The following is a 13,034-nucleotide window of genomic DNA, read 5'->3' as shown; positions in this document are numbered from 1 at the left end:
TTATTCAACGCCCTTTGCAAATTAGGTGTGCTTGGCAAAATGTACAAACTTGGTTTGTTCACAGTGATGTTTGGTTGCATGTTAGAAATATGGGTAAGTCAAGAGAATTGTCCAAAAACCTGAGAGAGGAGATCACTGCCTTGCACAAACAAGGAAAAAGGATACAAAAAAAAGAGGGCAAAGGCACTGAATGCTCCAAGAGATACTGTTGGAAGCATAGTTTGCCAGTTCAAAGCTAAAGGAACATTGACTACACTACCTGGCAGGAAGAGGAAGCTATCATCGGCTGCCAGGGATCGTACCAAACTCAGATTTCTATTATTTCATTAACTTTGCTCTGAGCAAACATACATTTCAAACTTCAGCCAAAGACAGCGCATTCTGTCTCCCCCCCACTTTGCAGTAAGCACAGATCTTTTCATAGCTCGTGTGGACAGGAAGAATGATCACAATGTCCAGTAATCTTTCACATGTACATGTGAGCATTAAGACAGCGTATCCTTTAAACCTGTGTTAGACCACGTCTGCAGCAGCTTTGAGCTAAATGGCCTCTAGATGCAATTATGTGATTTCTACAGGTCACAGCAGCAGAGTTTCAGACGACGTTTTAAACATTAAAATCACTTCCACTGTTTGTTCCTCTCCTCCTGCCTTGTTTCCACCTTCTACTCTGTGCTGAGCACCACGATACCCATACTACACCACACAAATGGGAAAGATTCAAGGAAAGGAAATGGGGAGTGCTTTTTAATTATAGATATTTATATATGCATCTAGAAATGTGCCTGCTTGTATGGACACAATAAATGATGCCAGTGCTGACATGTCTTTATTCACCATCCTGTCTATTGTGTGAAGTGTGCGGTACCCACAAGAAAGGAAAGTCCACGTTTGACATTTGTTTTGCTCTGAGATCTTTATGCTTGTTTTAAAAAGCATATTACAAAGCAATACCAAATAAATGTCATTAATTAGTCTTATCCTCGTGCTCCAGTGTGAAGTAATTACAAAGGCCTGAGGAGAAACATGGATGACACCACAGGTACCAGGTGTATATAATATGAGAAAAGACATTTACAGGGCAAAGAAATGACTGGCCAAGGCAAACACATTCTAATGTGTCCCCAGCTCCTGTTGGCACAGAACACATTCCAACATGTTGTACTACATTTCTTCAGAAAAACAACATGATGGTTTATTGGTCCTTGGACTGTAAACCCAGTAGACTTTTCCTGCTCAAGTTGGATCAATAACCAATTGGATGAGATATGGCCCTGTTGGGACGTGCTGAAACAAACAGCAAGAAGCATCAGACATCAATTTGACATCATTTATTCACACTGCTGGATCAGTTAGGATCTTTGTAACAATACAAAGATAACAATGCATAAAAAAAGTTTCAAAAGAAACTTTATTAAAACACGTGGGTGTCAAACGTAGACAGACAACAGCAATAAATACTACAGATATGCTGTACTGTTACAAGTCAATTCAAATGTGACTGTTCACTGAAGAGACACACACTTGGAAGGTGATTAGATGATCAATGCTACCTGTGCAGTACAGACCTGAGGTCATTAGAAATCATCCCTCCACACTCTTAAAAAATCTAGAGACTACATGGCTCCATTAACCTGTCAGGAGACCCCGAGGCAAAAGTGCGCTGCAGGGCTCCTATTGCCGCTTTCCTCTGCTAATGTACAATAATCACAAAAGTAAACTAATCCTAAAAGTAGACTTTAAGATAGAAGTAATAAATCTACTTAAAAAATGTAAGTTTATTAAAACCTGAGTCCTACTTTTGTAGTTTTATTCATCAGTACTAATAACAAACAACATTTTACTCTCCAAGTTAAAGCTAAGATCTAGGAGCGCGGTGACATCACGACAGAGAAGCCGGTCGATCAGACAGGCTCGAAACAAACCAAACAGGACGGAGGGCATAGTTTAAATGTTGGCTGTAAGCTGTGCACACAACAGGAAGCACAGCTGATCAAGGTTGAAGCAGGAAGTGAGTCTGTCAACTCTGATTACTGTTCATCGAATCATTTTACTGTCCACCCTCATTCTCTCTGCTAAAGAAGTGTGTCTCACCTGAAGGTTTGTCTCCGACCCGTCTCACCTGTGATTCTTGGTCCTTTGGACCTGTCCTCTGATGTCACCGTGTTTCCTCATCTCAGGTATTAACGTGTACACGCAACTTAGTGAGTGCACTGACTAGTGATGGGCAACTTAGATTAGAAAAACCCAAGTTGCAATGAATATGTGCAATGCGGGCATGTGGATAGTGCAACACATGGGAAAGTATGACAGTACTGTAAAACAGCACCTGGTATGTATGGCTTCCATAAAAGCTTTGCCTCAATTATTTCTCCACACACTTCAACGGAAACTTCCAAGGAGAACTTTAAGGTTCCAGTTCGTAGGTTACTGTAGGTTTGTAGTGCTTCTGTTTCCTCAGTAAATGTAAAGAGGCTGCAAAGGTCTAAAGAGAGCTGCAGTCACGATGCCGCCTCCTGTCTAGCTCCTGGAAATCAGTTGTTCTCTAGCTGAAAGTTCCTTCATCCTTCATTCTGAAGAAGAGAAACTTGTTCCTGGCTTTAAATCCCTCACGATTTTTAGCATTCATGGTTTTAGCAGCATGGCAGTGCACATCTTTCGATGCTTTTAGGAATGGTCTGTGCTGCTGTTACCGTTCAGAAGAGAGAGATGCAGCTCCACTTTACAAGCTCCTGTCTGTTGAGTGGATGACCTTTGACATGTGACTGTCTTAGGCTTATGGGAAATGGTGTTAATTAAAGGTTACTAAAAACTGAAGTAAAATGTTTTGCTGTTAAAATTTCCCAACGGCTTTGAGGGCATAGTTATGATGCAAATCACATCCTGTTAATTGGGGTTATGTTGTGGGGCAGATTTATAGTCATCTGTGTTCTTACTAATGTCAGTCACCTCTAAATGATGGAACAGAACTAAGGAAAGTGGGTTTCACTTTGGCTCTACAGTATACATACATGTCAGCCATTTTTAGACAGCAGTACTCAGGAGGTCTTTGAAGGCACAGAGCTGCACCCTCTCCTGGCTGTAGAGGGCCAGTAGGGACGGGTCTCTGAGCACACTCAGCTCATGCTGTCTTTCACCCGACTGAGAGAATTCATCTGGGCCCTCTCCACAGCCTCCTACCTGAGGGTGACTGGGGTAGCCTGGGTGGACCATGAGCTCTGCTGTGATCACCGGCTGATCGGAGCCTGATGCACTGCTAAAAGTAGTGCCTGAGGGGCCTGCAGCGAAGGCCAGGCTGAGGGCCCTCTGCACGTTGGAGACGGACATGTTCTTGCCCATGGTGGTCAGTCCCAGGTAGACGTCGGGCCACCTGCGGACATGGAAAAGGTTTAGACCCTGATTAGTGTTTGTCAGCCATACACCATGAGAGACTCAATCCATCCAGTCCCGACATCAGCTGACTATCTGACAAACCAGCTAGTTATTGACCTTTGAAACAGGAAAGAGATCGTCAAGCACCATCAGGTTGAAATTCTGATTAATATTCAGAGGTTAATACTGATACCAGTCGAAAAATGCTTTGGGACGGGGTGTATTGTATGGTGACATGTTTATGAAACAGGCTGGTTCTTTGTATTCCTGATTGATTAGACAAACTCCATTGGTCATGTTCTGATACAGCAACTGTAAGAACTGTAAGCAGCTCCTGAGCTACACTCATGTTCTCATGGAACGTGTTGGTTTATGTGTCAGTGTTACTGAGCGGCAGTGTGTCCAGGCAGATTACTGAAGTGATCTAACCTGATGGGATATTTACCCCTCTGTTTGCCACATATGTACACGATCCAACAATGTCTGTATCTGTGTCACCAGCTTGTAGTGTGCTCACAGTGGAAAACAGAAGTATACTCATCTTCATGAACACTACTATCCCATAATGCAACTTTCAGGTTAACTGGATATTTTAACACTTTTTCTGAATAATTTCTCATCTGAGTTTTTTGTAGATGTTTAAAACTACGTAGGTTCACCACAGTATATACACAAAGGCAGAACTATGTATTGTATTTTCATCACAATAAAAAAAAACTTGTGCGTAAACATGACTACATTTTAGAAATTGTGAGACTGTGACACGCCTCACACCCACTGCCACAGGTCACTATAAATGGATAGAATGGCTTGTATCAATACTTACTAAAAGAAACGGCACAGTAGAGCCATAATTTCACATATTGTCTTTTTTGTATGAGCCAAGTCCTCCAACATCAGCAGAACAGCTGTCATTAAACACAACCAAACACGGCTGTGGCTATTTATGGAAGGTTTGTCATTAATGCATCACATTTAGCTGGAAGCCACAGTCAGCAGTGACACCTACATCGGCATCATTGTCAAATGTGGGTGAGGCGATCAATTTGGCTGACACTGACCATATTAGAACAGATAAAGTGCTTCACAATAAAGGATCAACTCATAATCAAGGGAATAAATAAAAAGAATGATAAAACTAATTCAATACATGGGTGTTGGTTGCCAAATGGTCACTGTGTAGAAGAAAAAAAATAACAGAGCAATTGGCAAGCAATAAAAATGTAGTATTACTTTTTATCCCTTAATCACATCATCCACAGCTTGATCTAAAGAAACACATGTAAACTGATGTGAAGTATGTGTTAGGTGGGCACATTTTCACTGTGCATTCTGTCTTCATAGATATAAATCCCAGTACGTTTAGAGCCTCCTCTAAAGCTTAGTTCAGTCTAGTGAAACCCTTCTCATTCACGTCCCATCGGTCCACACCCCCCCCCTACAGACCTGATTCCGTAGCGTGTGAAGACAGGGATGGAGTCCAGAGCATCCTTCTCCACCTGTGTGTAGAATCTTTGGAGGTGTGCCGGCAGCCATGGGCAGCTGTTTAAACCGGGTTCAACTGGAACGCGAGTGTATGGAATCCTGAGATCTGACAGGACCTGTGCAAACACCTCACGCACCTCTGCAACACACAGTACAGCACCACTCAAAGGTTTGGACTCACCGTCCCATTCCATAGTTCTTCTATAGAAATACTATGAAGGAACACAAATGTAGTGAACACTGTGTTAAACAATCCTGAGTGTTATGTGTCTTAGTTGCTTGAAAGTAGCCACCTTTTGCTTTGATGACAGCTTTGCACACTCTTGGCATTCTCTCAGTCAGCTTCACGAGGTAGTCTGGCAGTCTTGAGGGAGTTCCCAGAGGACTTGTTGGCTGCTTTTCCTTCACTCTGCAGTCCAACACATCTTAAACCATCTCACTTGCGTTTAGTTGGGTTGATTGTGGAGGCCTGGTCATGTGATGCAGCACTCCTTCTCAGTCAAACAGCCCTCACACAGCCTGGAGGAGTGTTTGGGCTCATTGTCCTGTTAAAAAACAAATGATGGTCCCACTAAGTGCAAACCAGATGGGATGGCATGCCGCTGCATGCTGTGGTAGCCACACTGGTTAAATGTGCCTTTTGAATAAATTGCCAACAGTGTCACCAGCAAAGCCTCCCCCCCACACCATCACACCTCCTCCTCCATGCTTCATGGTGGGATCTCACTAAGACACGGTGGGTGGAACCAAAAATCTCAAATTTGGATTTATCAGAGCAAAGAACAGATTTCCACATCCCGCTCTTCTTCAGCAGTGGTTTGTTTGCAGCCAGTCGACCTTGAAGGCAGCATCCTCTGAACACTTGATGTTGAGATGTGTCTGCTACTTGAACTCTGTGAAGCATTTATGTGGCTCTAATCTGAGGTGCTGTTAATGTGTGGTTTCTGGGGCTGGTAACTCTGATGAACTTATCTTCTGCAGCAGAGATAACTCTTGGTCTTCCTCTCCTGGGGTGGTCCTCATGAGAGCCAGTCTCAACATAGCGTTTGATGGTTTGCGCTGCACTTGAGGACGCATTCAAAGTTCTTGAGATTGTCCAAACTAAGTGACCTTCATGTGTTACAGTAACGATAGACTGTTGTTGCTCTTTACCTAATTGAGTGGTTCTTCCCACAATTTGGATTAGATCAGTAGTCAGAGAGGGCTGTTCACTGTGTAGAACTGTGTACCAACCCGACCTCTGCACAACACAGCTCATGGTCTCAAACACATTAAGAAGGCAAGAAATTCCACAAATGAACTCTTGGAAAGGCACACGTGTTGGCTCATAAGCATTCCGGGTGAAGATGATTGAAAGAATGCCAAGACTGTGCAAAGCTGTAATCAAAGCTAAAGGTGGCTCTCTGTGATTGTAAACACAATATCTTTGGGTTTTGGACAGTTGACCAGACAAAACCTTGTGCTTTTAGAAATTTTGGGCACATTTGATATTTTATTGACCAAAGAGATAGGTAAAAATATAATTAAGAAAAAAAAATTCAATATCAATATTGAAAATTATTAAATGAATGATATCTAATGTCTTTCTTCAAATGTAGCAGGATATCTCTTTTAGTTCACACACAAATGCTGCAGGATCACTTCTAACTATCTTTAAGTGTGTGGATGGTTACTCCTTTTTGTCAAACATTCTTTTGCATTCTCATGTGCACAGTACACAATGTTATTTCAACAGCAACATACACTCATCTCTGTTGTTTTGGCAGCTGGCTGAAGATGCTTAAACTCTCATTGCACTGTATTGTAGTGTACATTCATTATAAAATGTCTAATTAATTAGATCTTCTGTTGTTTGTCTCTTCCCTCGGTACAAAACAATAATGACACAGAACATGCACTGACAGATGTTAATGAATCCAACTGGAAAGCTACAGCCAATTTCAGATTTAAACACAACATGAAGTCTGGGTATAGACAGGGCTTCATTTTTGACAGATCCCAAACATAAAGTAGGAGCCTCCCAGAGGCCTTTTTTGTGATGTTACTCATTTAGAAGTGTGTAGCGTGTTCATGACCTATTTTGCATTACCTGGTAGTACATGCACGTGTTGGTGTCCGTCCATGTGGTGGGGCAGGTGACCTGTCAGTTCCCTGAACAGCCCAACCTGGGCTCTCAGCTCCAGCTCCACCTGGGGTGGAAGAGAAAACACACCTCAGCGTTACTGTCAAGGAGGAAGATGACTTCCTCCTCTTCTCTTGGTAACAGCACATAAACAAGAGTTGAATGATGGTGATATTATTAGCTAACAGTGTGTCACCAACATGCTGTTCATAATTAAAACGTACGCAATACAGCGGTAATCATGTGCCAATTCTACTGTCATGGAAGAATATGAGCTCACTACACTTATTGGGAGACTTTGATGGGTCATGATCAGGTCAGTTTAAAGATGAGGGAGAGTGACCTTTACTATACAGTAAATGATTCTTTGACTCTACTGAAGCTACAGATACAAGAAACAAAATACAAGTACACTGAACTGACATGTGGACAGCAGAGATGCACCCTCCTGCACAGTTTGTTTGTCCACCTGATAACTGTCTGATAACCTGGTCTTTGTGTGCCTTCACATAAACCTGTGAGCGGCACGATGGTAAAGTGGTGTGCCTGGCGTCAGTGCGAGCGCAGGTGCACTGGGGTCATTGGTGACCATCTTTGCTGGAGTGCACCGAAACATTTTGCGCGTCCAAATGTCTTTCTATGTATTTCACTCGTCTTCATAATGATGCATTCAAAACCCCTGTAACATTCTGAAAAGAGATGCACCACATATCGGTAGCTGATACATTATTGGCTACTCAGTAAGAAAATGAAGTTATTGTTCAGAAAATGACTTTTAGCTAATTAATATGTCTGATAATGCAGAGCAGAGTAGGAATGCTGGTTCTGAATGCTGCTTTATTTTCTCTCAGCCCTGTCTTGCTTACTTTTTCCAGTTTCAAAGTGACCACAATTTCATCCTATCAAATGAATCCAAAGGTTTTGGTTTCTGCTTAGTTTTGCTATATGCCCACCCTCTCCCCATATCAGTCTCGTTCACCTTCTGATTATCAGGCTTATTGGTGTGTTGGGAAACTAAATATTTAGAGATCACATCTGAACCAAGAAGTGAATGATTTGTCAACAGGCTTGAAACCATGGACAATCTTGTGTCGGCCGAAGTCAGTCACCACCATCCAGTGTGTGTATTGGTCTCGTGTGAATGCGTTGGGAGAAAGTGTCAGCAGATAAATTACCATCAGCAATTAGCCTTTTTGTTTTTCTTACAGTTCCTACATATTTGTATGTGACTGGCTCTATTTTTTGGGTTTTTTTTTTTTAGTTTACTAATCTTTTCCTCTTTCCTCTTTGGTGAACAAACTGTAGAAGAGTTAACAGTGAGGTTTTACAGATGGACAGGCCCAGTATACCCCCCCCCCCTTATCTTTGCATTGTATTAGGAGATTGTACTTAACTTGGTGTTTCGTATTCATTGTATTCATTTTGTTGAATGTCTTCACACACACAATCAAGATGAATCATGTGTATTTCAACCACAGGTCTATGTGCTCATTACTACAACATGGGCTGGAGCTTTGGAGCAGCGTACCTGTTTCATGCTGACCTGACCTCTCTCCAGGGCCTGACGGAAACCCATCTTGCCATGGAAGAAGCCGCGCTGGTTTGTCAGCGTGGAGGCCTGCTGGAGGCTCTGACACACTGGAGTGCCCTCTGACAGGTTTGCATGGAGACCAATGGGGATGTTGTGCCTAACAAGAAAAGAGAGACTTCTGTCATATCACGTTCTAGTTCATTAGTTAATAAGTGTTTAGTGACAAAATCTAGCAACTGCCTAGGAACCCATTAGCAACCACTTCAGATGATTTAACAACCACATAATAACGCTTAAGCAAGTACCTAGTGACACCATTGCAATTGCCTAGCATACATTTTCTTATACTTCTTATACTTTCTTATTTTCTAATACTGAACATTTACAACCATCACCAGATTTGGTTTTGACACTGCTTTCTGATTTGGTATCAATTGCCCTTCCATTCAAATAATCCAATCCATTTATATAATATAAAATGATAACACTAATTCATCCAATTTTACTAAACTCACAAGTGTTCAGAAGCCTTTTTCACTTTTGTAGTTCCAGTTCCAGTTACTTCTGTTTTAGCATGTTTCTATAACATTGTACGTTTCCATTAAGTATATGCTTTTTTTGTCATATAAAACTCATCACATCACAGCCATTACCAGAAAGAGACTTTGCACACAACCACAAAAAACTTCGACCTTTTTAAAATGATCAATTGTGCATGGGACAATCAATAATAGCTGTAGAAGAAGATGACAAGCTAAGCCTTAGCTACAACCTCTCATCGAGTTCACAACAAAGATGGTCAGTTTGCCATGTCTGCATCTATCATATTGTCCTTGCACCACTATAAACAGGAGGAAAACTGCTGTTAAAGGCTACAAATGGCATTTATCTGTAGATATTATTTCATATCAGAATCCTTACAGTGCGTACTGATTAGAAGTATTTAACATTTTATATTGAACAAACAATCTAACACACTATTAATCATATACAGTTATTGAGTGTAACAACTTTTCTTGTTTTCCAAATGTGCCCCCTACTTTGCGTGTGTGCCCCAGTCTGGAAGCCCATTGAAAACTTTCAGGACCCCAGATTTTCCCTGTTATGGAAGGCTTTTTCTACAACTGATACACAACTCAACCGTTCATCCCTGGAGTACAATGACACTGTACAAACAAAGCTTTGCTACTATGATTTATTCTGCTAACAAAATCTCACATTTACTCTAAAATATTAATTGCTTTCAGATTGAATAGCCGCTGAGCTGGAGGCATCTCAATGTGACTTCATGGTACAGAAGTTTGGACAGTTGAGGGCGCAAAGGAAAAAAAAACAAAACACCATCAAACAACCAATGAACACAGGGTCAGGCACTTCGTTTTATCAGCCCCTACACTACCTACCTTTTAGCCAGATCTGCTGCCTCTTTGGCAGCAGAGGCATTAACCAACAGTGACACATTGGAAATGCCTCCAGCCTGGAAGCAGTCCACAATCCCCTGGTTTCTCCTGGGACAGTAGCCAAAATCATCTCCCGTCACCACCAGCATCATTCTGGGCTGTGGCATTATTGCTGGTCTCTGTGGAGGACACATAGGGGCCAGATTAACAATCACAAGGGCAGCTATGGCTCAGCAGGTAGGGTGGGTTACCTATTAATCAGTACTGCCCACATGGAGAAAGTGTCCCGAGAAAGACACTGATCTCCAAATGTATCCCAATGGTTAGGCCTGTGCCTGCAATGGTAGCTCCCTGCTCTCAGTGCAAGTGTTTGTCTATATAGACAAATAAGAGGCAAATTGTAAAGCGCTTTGCATAAAAGCACCATTTAAATGCAGTCTTTACCATTCGTCACTACGGGAAACAGCAACCAGCCTGTGCAATAAAAGCATCCAACAACATGTTAGCCACAGTTGCTAGTCAATATCTTGATGATATAAAGTAGCTGACTCTCACCTCTCATGTGTGTTTCTTGCTTGCACATGAAGAACGAATCACACAAGCAGACTTTCTATATCACTCCACACCGCCCACTGGATACTGATGATAGATGATATAGGACTTAGAGATAAAATTATAGATGATTTCTCATTAGCTGGCTTGAATTGCTGTTTTGTGGTCACACACGTTTTATATAGACACGATTTGTGCGGTGGCCTGCTCTGATACATGAAGAAGTGCTTGGAGAGTTTGTCATGACTACTCCAGTTGTTGAATAGATGGTCTGGGTCTCAGCTGAGGGGCTGGATTTGGTTAATACCTTACAAGCAAGTGGGCACATGAAGACCAGACCGAGCCTGCAGTCTCCGTTTTGGACCTCCTCTAAACCAGCATTTTTCCCTTCCGAGAGCCGTTCCGAGAGTGGTTGTACGTGAGAACGCTGGCCTAGTCTTAGGCCTAGTCTTAGGCCTAGTCTAGAAGAAAAGATCAGCTATCTAATGTGTCTCTGTATCCACATGGCAACACTTTACAAATCACCTATGGAAAACATACCATGTGTAGCTATGCCTCAGAGGTCAGTTTGGAAACAGGGAACCAGGGAACTTCCTACCAGTTACTGTGACACATTTCATCAATATCACAGTATTGGATATATAACAGTTTTTTCTCACTGATGTAAAGCTGTGGTGCAACATTTGAGTCTGTCGGAAAAAAAGAAACAGATCTAGCTTTATACAAATAAATTACACTTGCAAATGATCATGACTTGTAAATGTCCTGACTCAGGCCGGTAGAATACTGCTGAGTTTCGTGTACAAATAATTTTATTAAAAAAAAAAATTCAAACATTTTTATGAATTAAAAAAAAAAGAGAAAATCACTGCTGTAAAGCCTTTTTTTTAAAAAAAAAAAAAAAAAAAAAAAAAAAAAGGAACACAAGACCTAAATTAAAAACCAGATTTTCCAGTCGAAGCCGTAACTGGGACAGAAGCGGAACCAGCAGAATAACACAGCCGCCTAATGTCCACCAGGCTCCTCTTTAGTACCAACGGGAGCGCTCGCGATCCCTCTGCGCTCTGGAAGCGGCGTTCATGCTAATCTCCACTTTAGCCCATTACATAGCGGCGTTACAGTGGGGACGACATGTTAGCAACACATGTCAGCATACCACCACTGAATGCCGGCCTCGGAAGGCGCCACACTGTTCAATTAAGTCCTCTTTTTCGGCATAACATCGACAGACGACACCGTCGCCGGCTAAATATGCTCCGCTCGTCAGTGTCACTGTGGGGAGACCCACTGGAACTCCACACACACACACACACACACACACACACACACACACACACACACACACAGCTATGCTAGCTCCGCCGGCTCGGAATACAACGTCACTAGCCTATCTTTATTCAAGCAAATCTCAAGCTTACCCATTGTGCTACACACGCTTGCCCATGGATGTCCAGAAGCACACAGGCACGGTGGAAACAAACAGGACTTCCGACTAGCGAGCATTGGTTCAGGCTGGGCTTCACTTTACTAGAACACGACGCCCCCTGCCGGAACAAACATGGCGTGCCCGTGCGTCCAGCAGGCCAGAGCAACTTCACAATAAGACGTCTTTCGCGTTTTAGCTCTTCAAATGAATAAGACTTACAGAACTACACATTATATATGTATGTGTGTGTGTGTGTGTGTGTGTGTGTGTGTGTGTGTGTGTGTATATATATATATATATATATATATATGTATATCTTGTACGTGTATTGGAATACATTTCGTCACATGTATTCATCTTGGCCGCGGTAATCCTACTGCTAAGCACAACTTTTACTTTTTGTCTTAGAAATCTTAATTATCAACACTGCAACTCATCATTGATTCTTAACATTCGTTTTGGCTTTTACAGCTGTTTTTGATGACACGGTCGTAACGGGACCTTTTCTAGAAGCCAAAGCCATCATCTTTGTTAAGAAATGTCACAAATGTTCTGACATGTTTTAGTCTCTTCAGCATAACACAGGAAGAAGAGTGACGTTAGCCCCCACATGTGACCTTTGTCTCTTCACAGGATTACTAGCACTACTCTTCGGCACCATCTCCATTAAAGTACACGTAAATCTAAACATGACAGCATTCGTATTTCACCATCGCGTTGTGTTTAGCTCCTAATTTCCCACTGGAAGCCCTGTTCCTGAACATACCTTCCACATGTAGCAGCCGTGTGAGCGCGGACTGTTCTGTGAGCTACATGTGTGCAGATGTGGCTTCCCTCTGGACTTCTCACGTCATGGAAGAGTATTTACACTGGAGCAACAACTCCCAGAGTTTAGTCTCCTCTGCTACCACTAACGGGCCGATTCTGGCGGCATGGCGCCTTTGATTGGACTCATTTGGACCTTTAGTTCTTGCTTCAGACCTACATCCAAATCTGAAATGTGGAATGGGAAGTTACAATTTCTAGTTAGGGTATAAATCCTAGTAATTATGAATGTAATCGATTCCTGTTGCTCACCATTAACAAATGATCAAATCTCCATGACTTTAAATGATTGGTTGATGAAGTGAATGCATGGTCCTGAAA

General features: G+C 42.2%; 1 protein-coding gene across 1 annotated transcript; it reads right to left on the bottom strand.

Moving 5' to 3' along the window:
* Nucleotides 1-3,024: 3,024 nt before the first annotated feature.
* On the bottom strand, nucleotides 3,025-11,958 carry ydjc (YdjC chitooligosaccharide deacetylase homolog). The gene is made up of 6 exons (XM_070833464.1): nucleotides 11,881-11,958; nucleotides 9,914-10,089; nucleotides 8,508-8,667; nucleotides 6,947-7,046; nucleotides 4,819-4,996; nucleotides 3,025-3,370 (listed from the first exon to the last, which is right to left on the bottom strand). The coding sequence occupies exons 2-6, from the start codon at nucleotides 10,075-10,077 to the stop codon at nucleotides 3,025-3,027; spliced, it is 948 nt and encodes a 315-aa protein (XP_070689565.1). The 5' UTR covers nucleotides 10,078-10,089; nucleotides 11,881-11,958.
* Nucleotides 11,959-13,034: the final 1,076 nt, after the last annotated feature.

Source organism: Pempheris klunzingeri, chromosome 7 (genome assembly GCF_042242105.1).
Source record: "Pempheris klunzingeri isolate RE-2024b chromosome 7, fPemKlu1.hap1, whole genome shotgun sequence".
In the NCBI taxonomy this organism is placed as follows: Eukaryota; Metazoa; Chordata; class Actinopteri; order Acropomatiformes; family Pempheridae; genus Pempheris; species Pempheris klunzingeri.
The sequence above is the reverse complement of the archived record's forward strand: the minus strand, read 5'-3'. Positions and strand labels throughout refer to the sequence as shown.